The sequence below is a fragment of the Passer domesticus genome, chromosome 4 (assembly GCF_036417665.1).
Source record: "Passer domesticus isolate bPasDom1 chromosome 4, bPasDom1.hap1, whole genome shotgun sequence".
Taxonomy (NCBI): Eukaryota; Metazoa; Chordata; class Aves; order Passeriformes; family Passeridae; genus Passer; species Passer domesticus.
Window position 1 is genome coordinate 23,509,271 of NC_087477.1, and position 25,615 is coordinate 23,534,885.

The 25,615-nt window shown below is 37.7% G+C and overlaps 1 protein-coding gene across 3 annotated transcripts; it reads right to left on the reverse strand.

Moving 5' to 3' along the window:
- Positions 1 to 1,180: 1,180 nt before the first annotated feature.
- CLGN (calmegin) lies at positions 1,181 to 25,349 on the reverse strand. Of its 3 annotated transcripts, none has more exons than XM_064416549.1 (16): positions 25,035 to 25,349; positions 20,712 to 20,882; positions 19,862 to 19,932; positions 18,033 to 18,091; positions 15,851 to 15,992; positions 15,574 to 15,655; positions 14,634 to 14,826; positions 12,602 to 12,791; positions 11,937 to 12,050; positions 11,227 to 11,383; positions 10,137 to 10,352; positions 8,622 to 8,741; positions 8,306 to 8,444; positions 6,578 to 6,658; positions 4,376 to 4,509; positions 1,181 to 2,188 (listed from the first exon to the last, which is right to left on the reverse strand). In XM_064416549.1, exons 2-16 carry the CDS (start codon positions 20,871 to 20,873, stop codon positions 2,114 to 2,116), a joined length of 1,935 nt encoding a protein of 644 aa, XP_064272619.1. In that variant the 5' UTR covers positions 20,874 to 20,882; positions 25,035 to 25,349; the 3' UTR covers positions 1,181 to 2,113. The 3 variants fall into 3 exon arrangements, with proteins under 3 accessions (XP_064272619.1, XP_064272620.1, XP_064272621.1); XM_064416550.1 differs by lacking the exon at positions 25,035 to 25,349 and adding an exon at positions 24,833 to 24,852; XM_064416551.1 differs by lacking the exon at positions 6,578 to 6,658 and having other exon boundaries at positions 25,035 to 25,348.
- Between the last annotated feature and the right edge of the window lie 266 nt (positions 25,350 to 25,615).

The window sequence follows — 25,615 nt, forward strand, 5'->3', positions numbered from 1 at the left end:
TCCAAAGATGACTGACAGTTTTAATAGCAAGACATGCTGGAACTGGAAATCACCATTTTGTTAATTTTAAAGATCTTTCAGGCAACCATGATAGCAAGATGAAGCATGTTTCCTGAAATACCTGTTCAGATAAAAATGGACAGTGCATAGAAGGTGTGGGTGAAATCTCACTGTTGCATTGTATCAATGAACAGGAGTTGCCCTTTTGCCTTGGCCCTCTACTTCTAGAGCCTTAAGTCCTCAACATCTCTGGTGTTTCTCCTCTAATTACCAGCATAAATCTAGATCCAAGTAAGTTGATGTGCAGAAGGATGTATGCTATCTCTAGATTCTAGATGATCAAAGCGGATGGGGTATCATTCAATACTTTATGGGAAACTTTAAATTCAAAACCCTAAGGGAAGATGAGCATTCCCCATGGGGTGACCAATCCCTGGAGTAACTAAATCACATCAAAGAAACAATAGTAACTAGAGTAACTATCCCATATCAGAGAAACAAAACCCTCCAAAACCCCTAAGCAAACAAACAAACCAGACCCCCAGGACATGCAAATGCTGTAACAATTCAAAAGGACTTCTATCAGTCAGACATAACTCATTACAAAGGTGAGCTGAAATAATATAATTAATTTAAAAGGTGAGCTCTGACAGCTCACAGTAACTGTTGTCAGCAGGATACCATCCTGGTAAAAGCTTCTATCTATTGCTGAGGAGTAATCTGGAGTCTTCCTACCTTTTGCATGGAGGCCCTAAATAAAGAGATGGGAACTTGCAACTAATTTTTAAAAAGACACAAAAAGTCCCAAATTATACAAAAACCTAGAGACATTTCCATGTAATTCACACCAAATAGAAGTCAAATATAATTAACTTTTGAACACTTCAAAACAAGCACTTGAGGACATTGGCTTCTTCATTAGGGTTAAGCATTCACTTCTTAGAGACTTCCATGGAATCTGCTGTGAAAATACTTCTTTTTAAAGCAGACAAATTTTATGACAGGTACAAGAAAATCTGTTAGATTCCTTATGAATTAATGTATTTCTACTTAGTTTGTAATGTATAACTACTTTTGCTAGCATTTACACATTCTACTACTACTACAGGTAGCTGCCAAGAGGTTTCTGGTGAGTGAAATTTTATTGTTTAATATACAGCTGAACTTCAATGAAACAATGTTTCTTTACAATAAGCAGTTTATTTAAACTATGAGAATACCCAAATGACTCACATCGTAAAAAACTTAATCCATCAAAAATTCTTATCTATATTAATAAATTTCATATTAAGCAAGAATTAATAAATATATTTAGGTGACAATATACACTTAGCAAGTATTCTATAAACAGGTTATACCACTCTGGTTTGGAACATGAGAACTATAAAAGTTTGAAAAAATCATCTGTATATGACCTGCAAATTTGATACCTGCATTCAAAAGTAAAACAAATCACAATTACCACTTGTATTCTATTTTAAAATATATCTTGAAAATAAATTACTGCAACCAATGCCTAAAGTGAACAGATCACCATCCATGTAACAAGATCGACTAAAATAAATAATTTACAATAAAAATTGTTGCTAGCACAAAATCATCATACAAAAACAATTATTGCATTTAGCTCTGCACAGAAAATAATACCTTTTCTCACAGCAATGTGAACTGCTATAGATGCTACATCTGTACTACCATCTTCTTTAAGCTGAAAACTGTAAACAGCTTATTTTGTGCTAGAGCTACAAAAGTATTATAATGCATTTATTTAAAAATATTTAGAATAAGTTTATCTCCAACTAAATACTAATTTCTAAGAAACTTCAAATCTTAAGAATCTTCACCTAAAAATCAGTTAGTCAGCTTGTAATTTCCTTTTTATTTTGAATCTGAAATACCAGCTAACTCTTCACAGATAGCATTTATCCTTAAAAAAAGGGAATTGAGGAAGTTTGGGATTGTTAAAGAGGCCAGAGAATTAAAATAGGAGGTTAAACAGCAATGAGCCCCTCCTTTTCCTATCAAAGCTCAGGAATTTGCCAGGCCCACTAAAATGGCACACCAAAAGTTACCATCACTGTCTCTAGACCTGCAAACACCAGCTGGAAATAACTCAGTCCTTTCGTACTCTTCTTTTGCGCACTGATTTCAGTGGACGATCTCCCATTCCTTCATCAGCTTCTTTCTTCTGGAAAAAAAATAAATTCAGCATTAACATTTTAAACTTATTTTGATTATTCAAACTGGCATGCTACATTACTCTTCTTCCTGAATTCCCCAGTCATTTTATCACTAAATGCAGCACTTAAGTGATGAGACATTTTTTCCACACTAATTTTCCTAGGGTGAGGTTATGATGCTTGTATCTCCAATCGTGTGTTCTGTTTATGCTGGATATTCTGTTCTGTGCCTTCAAGACTGGCTCTGAAGAGCAAATGTTTTGTTTTGGTTTTTGTTATCAGCCTGCTCCCCCATGGCTGGTGGGACACAGACACAGGGCAGTACATGGTGTGGCTTTTGCTCTTTGCTTTGCTCTTGCTTCTGCTGTGCTCCTGCTTTGCTCTTGCTTTTTGCTTCTGCTCGTTAGTTAGTTTAGCTAAGCAGTCCAAATTTTTCCCTGGACTGTTTTTCCTTTCCCTTTTTGGAACCACTGAAACCTGCTCCAGACTGGGACCTGGGAAGCACCGAGAGTTTGCACCTTGTGGCTGCAGCAGCCATCCCCAGCGCCGGAGGAAGCGACAGCAGAGCCACCACTCCCAGGAGAGACTTTCTGACTTTGTCATCCTTTTCAGAGCCGTGAAGGAGTGTTGTCATCTGGTATTGTTCATTTTGTGTGCTGGGGGTGCTTTGCCTGTTAAATAAACACGTTCTTTCCACTTCTCTCTGAGGAATCCTTCCTGAACCAGTATTGCGAGGGGCCCCCTTTGGAGGTTTTCTCCCAAATTTGTCCTAATCCATGGCAATGATTAATAAAGTGGGTAGAAGACTTTCCATTTCTATATTCAGAAAGAAGAGAGCTGTATGTTTAAACTGATGTCGGAAATTTGTTTTTGCCCATGTCTTTGCTGGTTTAAAAGCAGATTTTTAAATTAATTTACCAATTTCCTTAAAGAGCACCTTTTGCTGATTTTATTTCTCCTTCTGAAGTAAAATGCATTTAAAACATTTTAACTGTTCCCCTTGGAGAGCTACAAAGAGAGCAAACTGTCCTTAAATCAGATGTGGTGTTCCCAATTTAAAAGCAATGGGCTTACGGTGGCTCAGGAAAAGCCTTTCCAATGTGAAATCCATTCTCCTATCATGCATTGCTTCCTCACTTTGCTGCATCACCTAATGGCAGGCACCTCCTTTAGAAGGAACAGCTGACAGAGTGTGGCCTAGCCTGAGTGAGGACATGGGGTACACGATGTGCTCCAGACAACTCACAACACTCAGAGAAAAGCAAGCCATGGCCTCACTGTGACACTGTGTAGTGCCACAGACACATTGAGAGCTTGCTGTTACTTTCAGGAGTCATGTGAACCTTAGTAGGTCCTGTATTGCTGGGTAAATGTACAAGGAAAAGAAAACTTCTTACAGGAATGAGAGAAAGTACAGATTAAGGGGTAATTCACAAAGACTTTTAGTGCTGAAACAACGCAACCTCATGCAAGGTACAGTTTCCTAGAAGAGTTTTACATGAAAAGGAGTTAACATTATATTAAACAACTCTCTTAACCTGGAAAGTGACTCATTTAGGGAGTGACAAGCACAGCATGATCAATGGGTGGATCTAAAGTGTTTCAGACACTTAGCAGTTTCTAAATGAAGAAATAATGAGTAGCTGACAAACAAGAAAAGCACAAATTCCATTATACAATGATATTTTATGAAAATAATTTTGCAAAATATCTGACTGGATTAATTTGCACAAGAAAAACAAAACTGCAGATGCTGTATTCAAAAACAGTATTGTCATTTTGCTTAACACCTTATTTTGGAATAAAAAAACCCAAAACATAACTGAAAAACTTAAGGTTTTTCTAGGCCTTTTCTGGGAGAAAAGGCTTTTCAGTTGGAAGCATGTTCTATCAGTTGAAAAGCACAATGAAAACTGACCAATCTGCTGCAGCATCCAAATTTTCAAGACCTGCAATTCATTTAATAATCTGTTAAAAACTATATTCCTGTAAAAATTCGTCATGTTTAGGGAGCTGCCCAACCACTTCTATACTATACCTGTATTTATGCAGAGCATTTGAGGTGTCAAATTGAAAGGAAAGCATATTTCTACCTCACAATTTGTTTTATGGCTCAGCAGAAGAAAAACACTTGTAGGTAACTGAGCTTAGTCAGAAGTACAATGTCAGACAATGGCAAGGAGAAATAAACTTACCTTATCTTCTGAATCAGATTTATTTGATCTATCACCTTCTGGACTTCCATCTGGAACTTCATTTTCTTCTTCATCTGGAACTTCATTTTCTTCTTCATCATCATAAATATCTTCACCACCTTCACCTTCAACTTCTGCAGAAAAAGTTAATTTTACTTTGTAAACAGAACTGTATTATAAATACACCATATCCAGATATACCAGTAAAGGAAAATAAGCCATTTTCAGTCCTAGAACGAACTGCTTTTTCAGAATAACCCATAAAAACATCTCTGTGATACAGAGTAGAATTCTCATGAATTAGTAGAAAGTGATAACTGCCAGATTTAAGAGCCAATTTTAACAACTCCCACTTTGCCTCTTTTCATAATAGTCTGTCTTCAGACTTGTTACTGACTTAAAGGACTTGATTTACTTTACTTTAAAACTAGCTATTGTATTGGACAGTTTTGAGAGCAGAGTCCAAAATAGGACAACTGAAAAAATTCTGAGTTAGATGGGGAAGTAAAATATTGCACTTATCAGTCATCCATCATGGGAGACACCTGCATCCTAAGGGCACTTCCCCTTTTCAGCAGGGAATTCTTCTGACATACTGTTTTGTTTGACGGATAAGCAGCTTTTTATTTCCACCCTTCTTGTGCATTTTTGCAATGCAGAAACCAGTCAAAAAAGCACTGTACTCCCCTTAGTTCACTCAAAGCATGTCCAGCTTGCACTACTACTGCAATACCAGTACCCTTTATAATACTTTCTATCAAGAGTAAACAAATCTTAAATCTCACAGAAAGGATATTCATCAGCATTTTGCAAATTAGCAGTCTGGCTGTGGCTTATTTAAAAACAGCAGTGAAGTAGTGCTCAATTCTGTCCCTGTCAGGTCACACCTACTTCTCATAAGCACTGCTTAGGTGTGAAAAAAATAGGAAAAAACAAAAACAAGTACCAAAAATCTGTACTCACATCAAATTCTTACTGTTGCATTTGAATTAGACTGAAACAAAAGTATCCATACAAATTAAGAATGTAGTCACATATCAGACCAGACTCTGCTGATTCTTGGTGATGAAAATCTAGAAATACCTAATTTCTTAAAATATTTGAGACTTCTGTCTCAAATTGAGAAAGTCAAATCTTTGTACTTAAAAGTCCCAAGAACTTTGGCTGCAATATAGCTATAAATTGAGCCAAACAGAGCTTCACTAATTGTTATGAACTAAGAAGTTCATTGTGCCATGCCAGTATACCTGGTTCATGTCCACTATGTCTCTATTTCTATTATCAAAAGGAGAAATACGACCAAATAATGAAGAATCTGTTTAGGAAAGACACAGATGAAGATCTCAGTCCTAAAAACAAGCCCTTAATAGAAGCGCTTGGCAGAAACTCACAAAGCCTTTGGTCATATTCTAATAAAGAAATTGGAAGTGATAAATGATGCAAATCCAGCTCCTCCTGTAAGTACGAATTTCAATAGAGGGGAAAAAGCCCCAAAGAAAAAGACTTCAGATATCAGAAGCTGTAGAAACCAGAACTGGGAAACTATACTATTTTAAATTTAACCATTTAGTAATTTAAGCACTCTTTCATATAAATAAATGTAGAACTTGACAAATAAGGTTCAGACTGTGTCCCTGAAATTCCATTTTGTGGCAACACCCTTTTACTTCCTGCAATATCTTTCTACAGGTCAAGGAAAGCAAGGAGACAAAGCAGACAAATAGACAATGTCACAAAAATTAACATAGAACAAAATAAAACAGTAAATCAATGCCCTTCAAGAAATACTCTGCCAGCAACTCATTGCCGCTGGTGTTACAGAAATCACCAGGTGTTTCTAAAATTTGCTGTTGTGCACTTCCTTTTTCTTTATTTTTAAATGGTCCCATGATACAATGTGGATTTTAAGACACTCAGTATTCCATAGCTCAAAACCCCATTGCCTTCAACTCCCAAAAAAACAAAGGAGGAGGTAATGACTATGAAGGAACTGTAAAAATCAGAAGGAGACAAAAGATACTAGTAGAAAATATTTATGACTACGGATACCATAGAGAGAAATCTCAGAAGAAACTTGCATCTGCACCTGATGGAAGCTGGCATCCACCAGCTGGAAGTTCTACCATCAACAAGGAAGCAGAGGGAAGAAAACAGGATAGACCCACTTGCAAGTCCTGGCCCTTTGCTTCCCTTTCCCAGTACCTGAAAGAGGAGCCTCCCTTCCCATCTTCTTTGTACTATCCTTTTTAAGTTCTCTTTTTGTCTCCTCCATTTCTCTTCTCTCTGTAGCAAAAAGAATCAGAGAAAGGAGGCAGAAGACAAATTCTCTAATACTTTCCGACACAAAGAGAAAAAAGAGCAATAGAAAAAAAGGGAAGATTTCAACCTGCAAGTGTAAAAGGTGGCAGGAAGCTGAGGGAAACTAAGCAATTCTTCCTAAAGCAAGAAACAATGAAGTCATATGAGAGCAAAGTGTAATCACAGTTCCTCTGCAATTGCCCGGGCCTTATTTCCAACATTGAAACACACATTTTAAGGTATTTATTTAATAAGAGATGTGTTGTAATTAAATAAATTAACTGAATATTGGAACTGAGGAATGGCAGCCTTGCGACAGCAGCATATTAGGTACAACCACAATTTGCATCAAGACTGGGTTGAATAAAACAGTCTGTAATTCAGGAGCAAAGAACAGGTCGAGTAGAGTAAGATCAAAAGGAAAATGTAGGAAGATACAACACTGAAATCATGTACCTACAATTTAAACTAAAGAATGTATATAGCATAACCAGAATAATCAAGTACCTTGGTAAGGCTCTCCAATAGCAAGGCAAATGGACTAAGTTTGGTGTGGCAAGCACTGTGCCAAATATGTACTCAATTCTGTCAGTAATGGCATGGGAACTGCTGATGATGAGTGAACTTTTAAGAAGTGCAGACAGAAGCCATCCACACCCATGGAACATGGTGCAAAGTCAGACAAAACCCACCACGTTTCAGTCAGTAATACAAAGTGATGTCAGTACCAAGACAAAAACCCCAACAAAACATGAATGTCTGCTCTGTCTGTAATTAGCCATGCCAGTCCCTTGTCACTTTTTTTTGTTCTTATCAAGGAAGAGTGAAATAAGAGGCAGAATCTTGCAGAGTTCTGAAGATAAAAATTTTCTCATCCAAGTCAGGATAATGCATTGGAAGTTAGGTGCTTTGGTTTTTATTCATTATATAGACACAGGGAAATGCAAACAGCACCTCAAAGCTATATCTGAGTAGTAGCCAGTAATCTTTGATACAGTAACATGGGATGATTTTATCCTTGGATGCCGGAGTACAGCTCAACCTATGGAGTCATTAATTTCTCCCCTGGGCAGCAGAACACACCTCTGCAGGCATGCAATAGGTTGCTAAAAAGCAACATAAAGGAAGCTACAGATGTCAGTAGTTCAAGCCTACTGTATTTTCAAGTTTTAACAAGAATAACTCAAATCAGTGACCAGCAGAGTAGTATAGCCCTCCCAGAGAGCTGTAAGCAGATTTATGTTAGAGACTTAAAGCTATTCTGACACATTTTAAAGAATAAAGTGACTTTAAAAGCTTCAGGTACTTTTATGTGAATAATTAAAATGCGTTTAATATATGAAATATTTAGAAGGGACAACATATGTATCACTGTATACAAACATAAATATGTTGGAAGCATGTTAATTTCTTGAAAGTGAAGAAATGCTGAGCAGAGCCTTACTTTCTACTTATATTTCTCAGACCTATTAGCCATGGGATGCCACTCACTGGAAGTTACCAATGACAAAAAAAGGCTCAGAGCAAGGCACATTTCACATAGTCTAAGAAAATAGGGTGTAATTACTGGCAATGTAATCCATGAACTAGTTCTATTCATGTCTTTAACCAACACACTCTTACTCATCTTACCATCTTCATCAGTATCTTCATTTTCTTTTTCCTCTTCTAGTTCATCATCTTCAAACTCCTCTACCTCTTCTTTTAGTTTTCCCTTTGTAATTTGCTTAGATACATCAGGCTTTTTGAAGTCAATATATTCATCTGATTTCTACAACAAATTAAAAATCTATTTATATTTCAACTCAAATTAAGAATTAAACAGGCACTGTAAGCTAAGTAATAGCAATGGCATATTAAAAGGGCACATTGTTGCACAGATGCTCAAGAGTTTCCAAATAAAGTATTAAGAATAAAACCAAATAATAATATAGTAAATTTCACTAACCTTTCCTGGCCAGCAGAACAACACAGTTAGACCAACAGGGAGAGCTAAAGTCAAGATGTAAAGAACCCAGAGCCATGGGTGTTCTTCTGCAGCAGTCACCAATTGACTAAACATACCAGGCTGTATTTAAAAAAAAATAAAATTAAAAGAATTGCATTTATATCCCTCTCTACAGTTACATAAGTTTATGAAGTGTACTGTATACATTTATATTGTCCAAACCCCTTCTTTACCTTTGCTTTTTAATGACTAAAGCAATATTGCATTTCAATTCTAGTGAAGTAACAACTCTACAAACTGCAAATAAGTGGCAGGTGTTGAGTAAGGAGGAACAGATGTAGAACTCCAAACACACCAGACCAGCCACAACTCAACTTTGTAAAGTAGTATTTGGGGTCTTGGCAGCCTCACACCTTACACCCTTCCCAGCTACCCTATTTTTCTGCACACTGTACTTAGCTGAAAGCTTCGAAAGCATCAAGAGGCTGAGGAGCAATGCTGGCTCCACTTGCATTGCCACCTTCTCTCCTTTGACAGCCAATTATTCAGGGAGTAAATTGTCCTTCCAGTACAGCACTGACTTACAGAGTAGAGACACTTAGGCAAGTGCTGGTGCATCTCTGTAAGAGGGACATCAGGAACTAAGGAAGTTTGAGAGGCACAGTGAACAAGGGGACTCAAGGCAATTTTTTTGCCATTGTGTGTACAGGTACAGATACAGGTTCAGACATAAACCCAAACATTTCAGAAAAGGGCAAGGTTGTGTGAAGAGATAGTTTTCCTGCTTGCATGGACAGATATGCTGCTGCTACTTGCTGACTGTGACAAACAGCAGCTGTAAGGAATTGGCCACATTTGCCACCAAGCCATTGTGTCTCCCCCAGAACAGTAGCCTGCTGTTGCCATTTAACCAAAGGGAACAGAAACAGGAGTGAAGGCAGAGCCTATGATCCCCTATGGCAGGGCAGAGCCATGCCACAGCATTGGGAAGGAGAGAGGAAGGCTGTCAAAGTGCAGTACACAAACAAAATGTGGATGCACACATAGAAATGCACACCTAAACAAACAAAGGCCTAAAATTATTAAACAGAAACAAACACTAGACTATTCATTCCTCATGGGAGGGAAGCATCAAAAGAATATATATCATGGATATAACCATAAGGGAAAATAGGGGGCAGGAGGGGAAGTCTTTGAATATAAACAATTCAGCCTTCATGCTTTCACTTGCTGTCAGGTACTGAATTTGCAATATTAATGTACACAGCAGAAGGATTCACAGGAAGTCAATTTCTTATTAGGTTTTGAAGTAAAATGCAGTACCCTTTTAACCTCAAGAAAATATTCAGCTGGGAAAGGTGAAAAGCCAAACTACAAGACAGAAAACCTATCAGTTACTCAGCAAAATTATTAATTGCAGACAAATTAATACTCTGTCAGCATGGACAGAAAATTCTTCCAACAGCACAGCTTCCTTACTACTTTCTACTATGAAGAACATAGTAAAGTTTATACCTCATTAGCACTTGCTACTAATTTCTTCAAGCCCCAGCTATCTGCTGCCCAGCGATCTGCTACTTCTTTTTCTGAACATATGATGAAGTTATCAAAGTAGATATCAGATGTCATTGACCACAGTTCTAAACCAATAGCACTGACAGCAGTCATCTTGAATGGGTGAAGATCTTCAAAATAGTCTGGGTTTGGTATTTTCCGAGGGCTCCAGATTCCCTGTTAGTGGAAACAAACGTAATCACATTACCTAAAGCTCACCAAAAGAACTATTTCTGAAAGAGATATCAAAATAATAAGAAGACAAGACAAAATAATTTAGAAGACAAGCTGTAGAGTTTAACCTATCTAAAACAGAACTGGAAATAGCCTGTAGGATTTTGGCAGATGGTCTCAATTTTATGGTTTAGGGCAGACCTCCTAAGTAATTATTTTCTTTTTTACTGTAGAGGTTACAGTGATAACTGACTCTTACCAAAAGTGTTAAGAGAAAATTTTAGGGAAGGAAAATTCAGCCTTATGATACCTGCGCAAATTAGAGCCCAATTTTGTTTACAAACCTGCTTAGAATCTTACCGTCCAAGACATCAGACTGAAGTACTCTCGTAACTAATACAAAGTAACTCTCTTTAATATCCACCTCTTATATTTGGAGGGGAATTAAATTCCCCAAAATTGATGCTTCCTGTAAAATTGAACTAGTCAGGCATTCTCCTTATTAACAAAAGAAGCCTTTCAGTATTTTAAAAAGACTTAATTCAAAAGACTCATATTTAAAATCCTAATGTAATTCAGAATACAATTCTGAAGACCATATTAAATAAATGGTACCAATGAAAATTGTACAAAAGGCAACTTTAAACAAGTAAGCTGTTTTAATACCAGAAACATTTCTGGTATACTGTTTCCCAGTATACTTCAACAAAAAAAAAAGGCAAATTAAAAGCAAAAAGATCTCCAATTAGGGAGGGTATTCAGACTCATTCTAAAATATAAGTATACTGCAAAAAAGCCTAAGTAAATATACTGCTTTGACTTGCTTGCTCTGCTGAACGTTATATCTTTTAGCCATGACCAACAATTTGGCTATTACCTGATAGTTAGGATTATCTATCATAGGTGCTCTCCATTTTCCTTTATACTTTGGATTATTCTTCATGGGACGCACCCACTCTCCACAACCTGGTGCAGTCTCACATTTTGCATTAGGGATCTGAGGGGCTTCCCACTCCCCATCCATTTCTTCATCCCTAGAGAGAAAAAAAGAAAAATTACAAACAACTGCTTCAAGATCAGCCAAGTGTCAAACACTGGCAGTCTGAAGTTAGGGTGTATTGTTGTAACAACCTCAGAACCCTGACCAGCTCACAGAACTTGACCAACAGTATAAACACTTTTTTTAAGGAGTGCTACACCTTTTACTTAAAGGTCACATGTTCATAACTACCACAGTATGGCTGACTTCAATTACGTTCCTGCCTCTGCAGACAGCTTGAAAGACTTCTACCCAGAATGCACAGAGATCCGTTTGAGATTTCAAGTTATCAACTTAAACTGTAGCAAATTATTTCAAAGGGAACCTTCATATTCTGTTTTTACTTATATATCTTCAGAAAACAAAAGGCAAAGACAAGTTCATATTTTTATAAAAGCAGTCCCCCACACCAACAAATATTTGGCCATACCTTACACATTCCAACTTACTACCTCGAAAGACAATGAGATATGGACTGACTTCCACAACTAGTAATCTGCCACACAGAACAGTCTGATCTACAAAACACATTACCAATCTGCACTTACCAGTCCTTTGGTTTTTTTGCATTAGGGTCTGGAACATACTGTGGTTCACCATCAAGCCACCCCTCAGGCTTAACAGCATCAGGATCTTCTATTTTGGCAGGTTCATCTTCATCCCTTTAATTACACACTTATGTTAGAAAATACAGTAGCCTGACTTTGGACCAGTGTTTGGACCAACGTTCATTTCAGAGGACTACAACTGGCATGAAAGGGATGATTTTCAAAAACACAACAGAATGAGATTCACTGATCATGAGCACGACACATATAATTATCTGCCTATATATAACTGGATTATATTTACATTGTTTTATAGTGCTATTTAGTCCACAAATTGCTGGTATCAAATGGCAGGTGTGTTGCCATAAGAACAGTAGTTCACACAGAAGTAGAAATTCATTGTACATTAGGACTATATGGTAGAAAAAACTTATCCATGTGTAGCAACCTTAGTTACTACTTGCAGCCATGCAGGGCACAAAATCAGCAAATAACAATTTCATTTGTCTCCTTACGCCCACCTCAAATATATTTTCAAACTGCAGTGCTTTTAGTAAAATGTATTCCAACTGTCATTAGTAAACCACAAAATAAAACCAGTCAAATCTTTCAAGTAAATAACCTGTATGTAAAACACATTGTAAAAATGAAAATACTCTCCTTACCAGTCATCTGGTTTGACAGCATTTGGATCAGGTATTTTTGGTCTCTCATCCCAATCATCAGGCTTCTTATCAGTAGGATCATCTATTTCTTTGGAAGGATTTACTGGAGGAATCATATTCTCAAGTAGACTTCCTTTACTGACAACTGTTTGGTCGATTAATATTTCAAATGTGTCATCTGGTTTTAGCACTAAATTGAAGAAATTTATATTGAATAAATAAGGGAGCCATTCAATTTTACAGATATATTTAACCAAAACTATAGAATAAGCACAGACTTAATCAAATAACAGCAAACAGGATCCTCACTAGCACAGGAGACACACTCCTCACTCAGGCACTGGATCTGGACACAAAACATTGCCCTTGAGGGAATGTATGGCCAGCATCAGGTCCCCAAAGATTAAACCTGAAGAAAATTCAATTGCTGAAACACATCCAAACACATCCCAAGAGATTTTTCAAAAACCTGCCATGGCCAAAATTCTGTGGTTTTACTTCAAAAGCACAGACAGCGCAAAAAGAATCTCTATCCCAAAGGGCATCTCTGCTACTAAATTACAATCTCACACTTGAAGGCATGGGAACACAAGAACTGTAGCAGTAACACAGCAGAAGGATCAAAGCAGCATTTTCTATCAGGTTCTAACCTCTAGCAGCCACACTGCATATGCTTAAACATTTGAAGAGAATTTCCTGGATGTTAGCAAGTGTGAGTAACTGAGAAGCCAAGTGAAGTCTAACACTGAACAGTGTTAGTCTCAGTATCCAGATGCATCCAGACCTATTTCTAATTAGCACTTATAAATGTGCTCACTGGTTAAACAGCAGGTTCAACTGTCCATTTAACATAATGAAGATTACTAAGTAAAAGTAATTACTATTACACTTTTATGCCAGTTTTCTAAAAACAGGTTAAGAAAATCACAGTAATAGTCTTGTAACAGTTTGACAATATCTAATGATGGCCTTCCAGCCTGAAGTTTTCAACAGCATTAAAATATCCATAAATGCAAGAATGAAACCCCCATTTTGCCTTTAGATAAAACACAACTAATTTTTAAACTTCTGTTATCAGTCACATAAATGCACTGGAATCACATAGCCCTATGGAGTCTGTTTGAACAACTGTAACAGAATAAATGCAGAACAAACAGAATAAATTCAAGTTTAAGTACCTTGATTCATAATTTCTAACAAACAATCCAAATACAGGAATGCATGCATTCCTTTATTATGAGATCCCCAAAATTATTAGGAACTAGGAGTTATTATCTAAAAGTGTAAGTTTGCTGTGGCATACTACAGCAATCTATTTTAGAAACCACTAGATTTTCCCATGGCACAACACTTGAACATGCCTTCTGTTACTATTCAGTGAAGTTCATAAGTACAGTCAATTTGGCTGGATTTGCAGCATGCCATAGATTAGCCCATTCTTTGACTGCTATTCTTCCTCAGAAGTTAGAAAAAGGGGATAAAAAGTAACTTTTATTTCTCTGAACAGTTCAATAGCACAAGAAGAGTTGTTATATGAATTAAAATCAGTCCATACTCATTCACTTCAGAGTCTGTGTTGGCCTGCTTGTGCACACTGCTTCAGATGCAGGTGTTGGTGAGAACTCTTAACATGTGCAAAAGAGTGGTGTGTGGCATGCTACAGATTTAACTGAATTCGCTTGAACTCTGACACCTCCCCAGAATACTGGGAAGTTGTACATTTTAATATCTTTCTCAGTAAAAATAGTTTTATTACAATAATTACTGAAGGCATTTATTATAAAGGCTAGTCAGGGCTGATAAGTTTTTTCTGTAACTGAATATTAAGCTATAGCATCTGAAAGCTACTTTATGTCCTGCAGTTAAGCCCTGTCATTACGCCATTTAACCCAAATCATTAAGCAACCACCACTCAGAACAAGCTATTACAAACAAAGACTCAATTACAAAGCTTCTGCAGAAAAAAAATACATTTTTCATCTCTCCTTTCCAAATAAGAATTGGAATTCCATTTTTAAGAATTTAACAATACCAAGAGTATACAGATGTGTCTTCTTGTCCAAATAGAATTTTTTTAGGTCTACATCAGGACGTTCAGCATGTTTTTCATCATATTCTCCAGTTTTAGGATTCTTATGTCTGAAGATAAAGTGCAGTTTGTAATCTTCTCCACATTTATCTGGTCCAAACATAATAGTGTAAGGTGTTTTGTCAAAAAAGTATTCCTGTAGAAGCAAGAAAGCTGAGCATGTGTTATACTGGACATTTTATTATGTCACTTTTGGTACTTCTTTTTCTTGGCATAAAGCATAGTTACCTATTTCTAAAAGGTAAATGAAAAGTGGTAGGGTAAATTATTAAAGGAATTCAACAGTCCTCTGGAGTAGCTGGGTGCTCTCTGTTTTCAGGGAATGGACTAACTCTCAAGTCTCTTTAAGAAAGATTAATACCTTTATATATTTAGACTTTATCCTTATGTTAAATAGGAATGCCTGTAACAAATCAAAACAGCCAAGTATTTCTCTCCCTCTACAAACATTACACTAAAAGGTGGAAGGCAACTGCTTACTCTTCTTCATAACAATTTTATTTTCCAATAAAGATAAACCCCAGGATATTAATATCCAGTATTTTATAAGTATATTTTTCTCTCCGCATTAAGTAACAGTAACAAACAACCCTGAAAATACCAGATACAGTTATTCTTCAGAGTATGCTGCATTACACAACTATGTCAGTGTCTTTTAACTATCTATGTTTTCTGTCTTTGGAATACACAGTAATATGCATGTGCTGATCAGTAAAATTGTTTAACAAATTATGAGTTAAGATGCTATGGCTTCTATTAAAGCAGAAAGTCACACTAAATGTACACAAGAGTCATCCATCCTGGATATCAGACACCATCCATGAAGAACCATACTGTTCCTCAAATGAACAACTGATAGCAAATATTAAGCAAGAGGACATACCAGATTCAAGTCATTGCTGCTGGAGAGAAGTTTAATATATGCACCACCACAGTCAATGCCTTTTTGAAAATTCACTTCGTATCTGGACAAAGAGAAAGTGACAAAAACATTCTATCAGAAAAGTATCAGAAAAATATGAATAAACTGCTAATCTGCACTTCTCGTTATGAATATATTAAGACTGCATATTAGTACCTACTGTCAAAACACTTCTATGTAAGCAAAATGTTTTAACTTACTAATAAACATCAAGTAAAAAATCTGAAGGATTACTTACTGAACAATCAAAGGTTTATCATCAAAAACAAATGCTTTTGCTAGCATTGCTGATATTGCATGATACTTTGCCACTGATTTTAACACTAATCCTTTGTCTCCAGGCATTGCATTTTCCTTCAGCTCTTCTACTTCCCATCTTCCTAAAAAACACACACAGAGTCTTTGAAAAAATGCAGTCTGAATAAAGAAATCACAGCCTTGTTAAAAGCAAAGAGTTAGCAACAAATAAAGCCTAGCTGCCAAAGTAAGACAGAAGTGTTGGCACCTGATGTCAAAGATGTTATTTCTTGTTGTTCTCAAATGTAAAAAATCTATAAGTAAACTTTATTACTGTAGATCTGTATCTTTAGGTCGTGGTGTCCTCCAATGGCTAGAGGAACAAAATATTTCTCCAGATTTTAAATTTACTTCTACCATCATCACATAAAAAACATTAGTCACAAAGCACTGTGTAAAGCTAAAGACCTGCTTAATTACTTTTTTCTGCTTACATAAAATTAAAATCTCTTGATTCAAATCTAATCACAGGGTAGATGAAGTTCCCTCCTCCTCCCCAAAGTCTTTCCAAGAATTATCAGATTTGGTCCAAAACAAGCTTACAGCTTTAAAAACAGAAGATTCCATATTTATACATTCTCCAAGTTTGGGATAAATACACACGTGCCCAATATCCAAAGAACAAGATTTCTTCTAAAACAGTAGTTACATTTTCTCAGAGATGAACAGGACAAGATTCATTGTGGGGGTTTTTTCCCAGGAAAGAACACAGCACAAAACACCCTACTTTTACAATCCACTGTAATTTTGAAGAATGACTGTGTCAATGTAAAAAAGAAGAAAACATCAGGAATTCCTCAGCATGTAATTTAGAGAAGATTCATAAATTGTGATGTGCAAATGAACAGTGATTTACTTTTACTCATCTGAAGTGTGATTAGTAAAAGTTGTTAAGGAAGGGCAGATATGCAAGTCAGTAACAAATTCCTAGTTTCTTCTAGCCTCATAGACAGGAAGGAGGAGAATTCTATCCTCTTCAATAGTGTTCCTTCCTGGAAACTAAGGCCAAACAATAATGCAAGGCAAAAAAATAAGACTGGAAAAAAGAATCAGAAAGTGGTTCAAAAATGTATCTTTATCACAGACTTTATCAAATGTTGAATTTTCTGACTTCAAGTAAATAAGACTGTTCTGACATTAAAGACAATTTTTTATTTAATATGAAGCCAAGCAATCAGGGAGACCTCATTTCTCAGAAGCATCTCATCTGTGCAGGTATCTCCTCGGCAACTTCTTAATTTTACCAATTATTTTTGGTAACCACTAAATTTAGAATCATCAGTTCTACTCTGTTCTGCAAGTTATGCTTGCTTACCACTTTCTATTAATATAATAGATTTCACTTGACATAAGAACAGTAGCAAATACTTCTCTGTTGCAGTAGAAACTTGTTCTCTTCTCCTCACTCCCTCTTGAATGAAATAAAACTCAGGTTATAAAATTATTGCCGCAGATCACACATCTGCCAAAATTTTAAGCAGCCAATTCTAGACTAGGAAATCCCAAGTGCAAACTGCAATGATTAAACCATCAGTGCAAGTTTCATTACTGCTTTCCAAATTTGTTTTTGGCCACTCTAAGACTAAACGGTACAAGAACCATTGAAGAGCCCTACATTCAAGCACAGGCAATCTGAAAAAGTATTAAAAAAAAAAAAAAAGGCAGTTTTAACTTTCTTATTTCAGAGGCTATACCAAGAGACCAATCCATGAATCAGTAGAATGGAACACAATGCTTTAGAAAACTGTTTAACAACTGAAATTGAAGTGGTACATATGTCTCTGAAATCAGAGGATTTCAGAGAAGACAGTTCTAAAGAAACAATACTCATAAACCAACAGTATTAAATATTCAGTCTCCAAAGGGTATTCTGGTATGATCCATGGCAATACATTGTTGGAATGAAAAAAAAAGTAATCTTCACACGAAATAACCCAATGAGCAACATTTCACATTTCAGTTTCAGGATAACAGTCATTATACAAACTAACATTTTTGACCTATGCCATCTAGACATTCCAAGACAAATTCTGCATTATTTCTCAAAGAAATGGTAGTTATTTCTCAAAAAGCAACAGAACATCACAAACTACATAGTGGAGATAAACATTACAGCTACTTACCATCATATTTAGCAACGTTATCATCCATGTCATCTTTCAGAGTTACAGACAACACCCACCTAAAAAAAAAATTGTACTGGTCATTGATTTATCTAGGCAAAGCTGTATTATTTAGCAAACAAAGGAAAAAAAAGTTTTTGCTTCTAGGTTGTGAACCTGCAATACTGATTTTGAGTCAGCATCATGGAACTGCATGTAGCTCTAAGAACATGCAAAGAAAAATTAAAGGAGAGTAATCTAATACAGCATTTCAAAATACTTCCTAAAAATGTAAATGGATAGACAATTAAAAGTCTAAAGTAATTAAATTTCTGAATTATTTAATTCTGAATAAACTTCAGTTTTATATACAACTTCAGTTTGGCAGAATATGCATTTAATGTAAAAAATGCACAGAAAATAGCAAGGTTCAAGTATAATACCTTCAATAGAGGAAATAATACCTTTCAATAAAAAAGAAAAAGAAATCCGCCACAGGAGTCTTAACTTTATCTGATAGAAAGAGTACATATGCATAGCAAAGGACAAAAAAAAAAACTAAGTGACAAATGCAAGATGCCAACTGTACTGCACACAGGAGATCCAACAGGGAAAACACGCTCCAGAACTCCTTGATTCTATGAGGAAGACAAACTTGGCTATCTCATTAGAGGTATCACAAGATATGCACAGTCTCCACACAAAGTGTTCCTCTGGAAAGAAAAAAAAGGGCAGTCCACCCTCATCTGGACATACAGCAGTTCTATCTGGAGCCATGCACAGCAATATCTTAAACCAACAGCATTGCTGAAGTCGTTACTGTATCAACCACAAAAATACATTCTTAATGATTTATTCTGGAAAGAACAGTTTTCATTCAGTCTGAACTGTCCTCTGCATGGAGTGATTCAGGGATGAATGCTTTCTCTTCTCTGCTTGAATTGCAGTCACATTTGTTCACTGTTAACAGAGATGCTGGAAAAGCTTCACAGTATAAATACCAAACTAGATCCTCAGCCTACCAGGACAGAGACCAGTGAGGACATAAAACATCTCTACAAGTCATGTGAAAAATTTTCAAGGGCCATTCTCAAAAAAGCTACTCTATTCTTACCTATCAATTTATATATATTCTTTTCCACACTTCAGGGAAGAAAGTAAGCAGCATGCTGCCTTTCTCATACAACTTTCTTCCATACTCCTTAGTCTTATGTAAATTATGCAAAGCTAGACCAAAAAATACCAAGCATTGTAGCTAAAACTTTGAACATTAGATTTAATACGAAGACAAACTAATCTTCAAACAGTTCTCAAAAAAGCTAGAAGCTTGGATGAATTACATCATTCAAGTACCCCAGTTAAATCTTTGCATCTGTTAATCAAGGTTTTCAGGGGTTTGTTTGTTTTTTTAACAACCATTATCACCTCTTCTACCCAATATTTTTTCTGTCATCACAGGTGCTGCTTTTGCACTTAACATTTAGAACTGACACATACCTAAGATCACGTGAAAAGAAAGAGTTTGCTGCTGAAATGAAATGGCACTTCACCTCTCAGCTAGTTAAACCCAACTGGCTAAATCTTCATATTATTTTCCTTAATGTCCACAAATCCAGAGTTTATTAAAAGCTTCCTTAAAACACACACAGAAAAGTAATATATCTGAAATGTTGTGTCCAACTTAACATCATGATGTATTAGGAGCAAGCATTAATAGTCTTCCCAATTCTAATCCCCATAAAAATAATTTTTATAAAGACAGTAGCAGAAAAATGAATACAAAATGAGTCCTGCCACTGTAAGTTAAACTGCTGAAAGTAAAAGTTTATAATTTTAAGATATAAGCTTACCTCGATAATCCTTCATCAAAGGTTTCTGTAAAATACACTTCCCCAGTTGGCTTTGGAGTCTGGTACACAACCTAAGAGATATATACAGATACACATCTCAACATAAATTACAACTGAAATATACTCTCCTATCTCCAGGAGTAATCCACCCAGGCAGACCAACAGATATTGTTCATTAGAAATACCTAGCAGCATAAAACCACTTCTCCCCCACCCACATTTCAATAGTTTGTGTGCATCCCTCCAACAGTGAGCAGTTTTGTATCTCTGAATTTTAAAAGTTGCTTCCTCTAGTCAAAGCTCATAACTAAAGCTTTGTTACATCCTCTGTGAAACAAAACCCCCAAAACTTATTCTGAACCTGCACCAAATCTGCTTCCTCCCTGTTTCTTTCTTTATATGTTTTCCATTCTTCTGTTTTCCCATCTATTGCCTGCATCTATTTTGAAGAATAGCATACAGATTTTCTGGTAATAAACACAGTGTCAAGAGGCAGCTGTGACTGATGAAGTCAAGATGCTGGTCAAAAGTCAAAGTCTCAGTGAGACCAAGGTGCTTTCTATTTACTTCTTTAGAAGTGGCATGTTAGGACTTGCAACAAAAGGCTCTGTATCTAGATTGAAGGAAAACCTTTTTCATGACTATTGACCAGAGGCAGGAAATTTTACACTTGGATGTAAGAGATTCATTCATTAAGTTTGCCTTGTATAGCATAAAACATATAGCAAGCAAAAAACTCAGACTGCCATATTGACACCCACACAGTTGCCAAATGCAGATTAACTTGCTCTAGTTATAACTATGTGTCTTGTATTTAACCAGCTTGAGCTAAAGACTTCTGTAATCTTACCTCTAGAGAAGATTTATCTCTGTCAACATCAGCTTCTTGGGACTGCTTGTCAAAATTCTCCACTTCAACATCTGCATCCAGATTTTCTTCGTTTTCCATTCCTGAAGTCACTGAGCTAATTATCAGGACACCCAACCACAGCCAGTCCCACTGGAAGTGCATCTTAGTTATCTGAAGAATTGAAAGTTTTAGAATTTAAACATAATTTCGACTATATTATCAATATTATTTCAATTTTACCCGACTTGATCTAAAAGAGAAAAAAATCCCATTAAAATAATGAGAAATAACTATCAAAAAATGTTGTCACTATAATATTACCTTAATTTGCTTTTTTCTTTTTTTATTTCTGAGTCCTGACTCAGACTCTCTTTTCCCTCCTGTTTTCCCTATGGAAGTGCCTGTAGCCTGTTCCTCTACCTTGCCAAATCTAGCAAGAATCTGACTGCAATATGTATGCTTTTTAAGAACTAATCAAGACTGCTTTTATTTTTCTCATTCATAAACAATCTAAACAAGTAATTAAATTGAATCAGTCTTTACAATGCAGCAATAAGTAACATCCTTTTCCTTAGGAAAAATTAAATGATAGATTTAGAATGTATTATTATCCAGTGCCAGAATTACATTTGTATTTGCCCCTACTACCAGTGACTACATTTAGGTAAGTGCAGAGTGTATAGTGGCTCCAGCTCTAAGTGCCAAAAGAAAGTGTAAGATAATTTTAAACAGAAAATCTTCTCTGAAACTAGTATCCAGTAATTTGCAAGCTTAAGTCAGGTAGAGCAAGAGTTTAAACACAAATACTTTCCTAATTTCAGGGAAACCTGAAAATCTTTAATCTGTGTAAGTATGAATATGTCAATAGCAGAAAATTGCCACAGGCTCTCAATCTAATCTGCTGTAAAATTATCATTGCCCAGTATTTTTTGCTTCACATCTAGAAGATATACAAATCCAATTTTATGTTAGAGTATCCAGTGGTTTGAGGAAGTGCAGTATTGAAAATGCCTATGCAAGCTTCCTCAAAGGTCTTGCAAAATATGTGGTTTTTAAAAATTATTTTGTCTGAATTTGTAAACAGAATGAAGACAGATTCTAGACACCTCTGCACAGGTATTTATCGCTTGCTTCTTACTAATTTATATTCACAGCAAGCTTAAGTAAATGCTGGTATTTATTTTTCCATTTTAAGACATTTTCAAGCCTTGCATTACTTGTAGCCAGTACTAGTTATATTAAAAGCTCAGGTGCTGAGATACCTTTTGCACCTGAGAGAGCAGCCACGCTCTCAGTTACATCATCACTCCTTAGAGATTAAATTGTTTACCACTACAACTCTAAATATCCCAGCAATTATAGATACCATCTTATATTGAAAGTGTGAGTCTCTTTCTTTCTTTCTTCCTGGCTTTATCAAATTTGGTAAGCAATTCAAACATTGTAACTGCACCAATAATTATTTCATCATTCATGTTTTAACACCTGCAAGTTTTATCAAGCAACACAAATACAGATCAAACTGGATCAGGGCTTTATTTCTTTTAAGATCTATTAATTTAATATAAACTGCACTGATTATATTTGGAGCCAAAATATTAATAAAACACAGATTATCATAAAGAAGTGTTTCACACACCATTACTATGTCAATACTAGGAAATAATCAAAAGCCTCTTTTTTTTCTCCCCCACTACTATCCACAATTCCTGCCATTCTTTGCAGGACCTTACAACCTTGCTCAAAGATGGTGAGTCTGTGGCTCCTTCTTTTTTTCAGGTAATACATTTCAATAGTTATCTGCAAATTTTACTAGTGTTTTGTATTAGACTTTTTTTTTTTAATTCAAAACTAGAGATACTGTTAATTCACTGACCTCCTTAGCAGTCCTAGAACTTAAAATAATCTTGCCCTGAAGATTTAAAGTAACTGAGCTTATCACAGGTGAATATTTAATCTTAGGGTGTATTTTTGAATACCTTTGTCTGAGCAGTATCAGTTTTACCAACTCCATTTTCTTGTTCCTCAACCATCGTATTAGGACAAGCACTCAAACAATTCCACATCAATACCTTGGGGACTCCTTAGCTCCTAGCTGAAGTGTCCAAGTATCAGACTTGCATTTTTAGCACATACCTTACCTTTGCTACTTTGTCATGCACATGGTCTCTGCTTCTCCTAAAGCAAACGAGAGGTACAATTTCTCCTCCAGTAGATTTCAGGTGTTTGTGTATGATCCAAAATGCTTTTCACTTACATAGCCAAAATTTTACTGTAGTTAGCTTTCACTTTTCACTTCTGTTCCATACACAGACTAACACAGGCATCCAAGACACAGTAGTACTCACCTTTCCAAACAGCTCCCTTCCAGAATTTCTGATGCTTTCACTTTGTTCCCACTGAATCTTATCACTATTCCCTGATCCTACCTAGCACTTCCCTAATTTCTTTCAGCTTTCAATTACATCTCTTACTTCTTAATTCAAGAAGAGGTGCATTTTAACCTTTGACCTTTTGATATACTTTTAAAATAACCCCAGAAGTGCTGAAATATGTTATCAAGACCAATTACAGCTATCATTCAACTGCCAGGCAAAGATGGTTTTAACCAGCCCATGGCATCTTTCACTTTTGTGAACTCTGCCACACTACAGTCCTAGAATATAAAATACATCTTTCAACTAAGCCAATGAGTTTCTGGTCTCAGAACTTCACACTACACATTTAATTATCTTTAAAACCTACTGAACTTTCCTAATTAACACAGGAGGACTATGAGAAATTTTTCTTACTCTATTTTCAAGGTGGCAGTGAAAATAAGGCAAAAGGATTCTCCCTGTTAGAATTTCCTTAGCAAAACAAAGCAAACTGGAAAGGTCTATGGCTCTCACAAAACACCAAACATATTTACCAGCAGTCTTGTCAATGTATCTAAGTTCAGACCTGTAATTTTAAACATGCATTTTCCATAGCCTTCGTCACTTTCTGCCATGGGCAACCACAGCACAGCCACACATCAGCAGCACATTTAAGCCAGCAGTATTATTGCAAAGCATGCTCTAGGGACCACCAACAGTGCTGCAACACCAGCAGAATATTGCACCTAAAGTAACAAGCTGCTTTTTCTGAGACACAGACTAGTGTTTATAAAAGACAACACCATAAGCTGAAAACATATTCTGACTGGATATTGGAATGTTTTTCCCCACGAGGACAGGTAAGCAGCGGTACAGGCTGTTTAGTCTCAGTCCTTGGGGTTTTCCAAGACAGCCCAGAAAAAAAATCTCTAAGCAAGCTGGACCAGCCTCAGGACTGCACCTGTTGTGAACAGCAGGTCAGGAGAGACCTCCTGGTGTCCCTCCCCACCTGAATGGATTTGGGATGCATGGTGCAAATGCATCCACCTTTGTACCTCTGTGCCATGGTCTTTTGCGTACTGTGTACATGCCGTTAAGTTAGCAGCATCACTATTCCATCTGCTGCAAAGGCCAGGATCTTTTAGATTACTAACTTTTTTCTGGACTTTGAAAACGGTCATGCCTTTTCCACGTAACTCTCAGAGTTCTGGAGTCTCAAGCAGAAAGGGAATCTCTCACTCTGAAGTCCAAAGCTCCTACATCCAGCATCAACACACAGGCTTTTCATAGGTCCAAATACCAATTACATCCAGGGCCATGAAAAGTGGAGGATTTTTTCACACACCCCTTCTTCCATCCGTAACCACGAGCTGCTTTATTCCTCCCCCATTCTGCTACACTGGCATCAACCTGACATAAGACAACATTCAGCTGTAACCGCTTCATGAAACGCATGCAAGAATGCCCGCACCACTTGAATTTTTTTCCCTTATTGGCTGTGAAAACTGTACCTCCCTTCCTTTACCCGAGATGCTAAGCACCCTGCGCTGGAATGGATGCCGAGTGTGAAGTTCAGCAACGCTGCACCCCCGCAGGTGCCTCCAGATATTCTGCTGCTACAGCGAGCTCGACTAAAACCTTCAACAAGACCTTATTTCCCAATTAAAAAAAAAAAAAAAAAAAAGGAAAAAAAAAGAAAAAAAAAAACCACCAGACCTTCGGGTCAGGCGGCCGTGCGGTGTTCTGTCAGCACCCGACACAAACCTGCTTTTTGGGATACCTCGGAGGGAGAGCGAAGGCCGCGACGCCGCTCTTCTCCCGCCCGCCCCGGGCAGGCGGCTGAGGGCCCGCACCCTCCCCTGCGCCGCCGTCACCCAGCTCCCACGGCACCCCCGGGACCGAGGAGAGCGAGCCGGAGCGGGGCAGCCACCACCCGCTCCCATCCCCACACGGCATCCACACGCACCTCCCGCCGGCGCGGCGGGGCCACCGCTCCTCCCGGCCTGGTTACCAAGCACCGCGACGCCGCTCCTCCCACGGCGGCCGCTTGCCGGCGGCGGTCCCGGCGCTGCCCGGCCCGCGGCGGGCGGTTACCGGTGGTTGCCGGCGGCGGTCCCGGCGCTGCCCGGCCCGCGGCGGGCGGTTACCGGAGCCGGAGCCGGGCCCGGCCGCTCGTCCCGGCGCATCCCCGGCCGCGCAGGCGCACGGCGCCCCCGCCGCTCCCGGGGATGCGGGAGCAGGTGCGGGAGCAGGTGCCGCAGGCTCGTGCCGAGCGGAGCCGCCGCCGAGCGTGTGGGGGCGCGGGAGATGGGCAGCGAGCCGCGCCAATCGGAGGTGGCCGAGCTGAGGCGACAGCCAATGAGCGGCTCGATTGCGGCTGCCGGCCCGCCCAGCGCGGGGCCCCTCAGCCAATCAGCATTGGGCGCCGCTGAGGGGGGCTTTGTTGGTATGGCCGCGGCCCGCGGGACGGCTCCGCTCCGCACACGCCTGCAGCCCGGGGAGCCGCCGGGATAAAGAATTTTCCAGTCTGTAACCTCGAATTAACGA

Coding starts and splice junctions, on each gene's coding strand:
- CLGN (XM_064416549.1), bottom strand. CDS start 20,873: ATGCACTTCCAGTGGGACTGGCTGTGGTTGGGTGTCCTGATAATTAGC. Junction 15,993..18,032: donor TAACGTTGCTAAATATGATG/GTAAGTAGCTGT, acceptor TGTGTTTTTTAG/GAAGATGGGAAGTAGAAGAG. Junction 8,445..8,621: donor TGTTCTGCTGGCCAGGAAAG/GTTAGTGAAATT, acceptor AATTTGTTGTAG/AAATCAGATGAATATATTGA.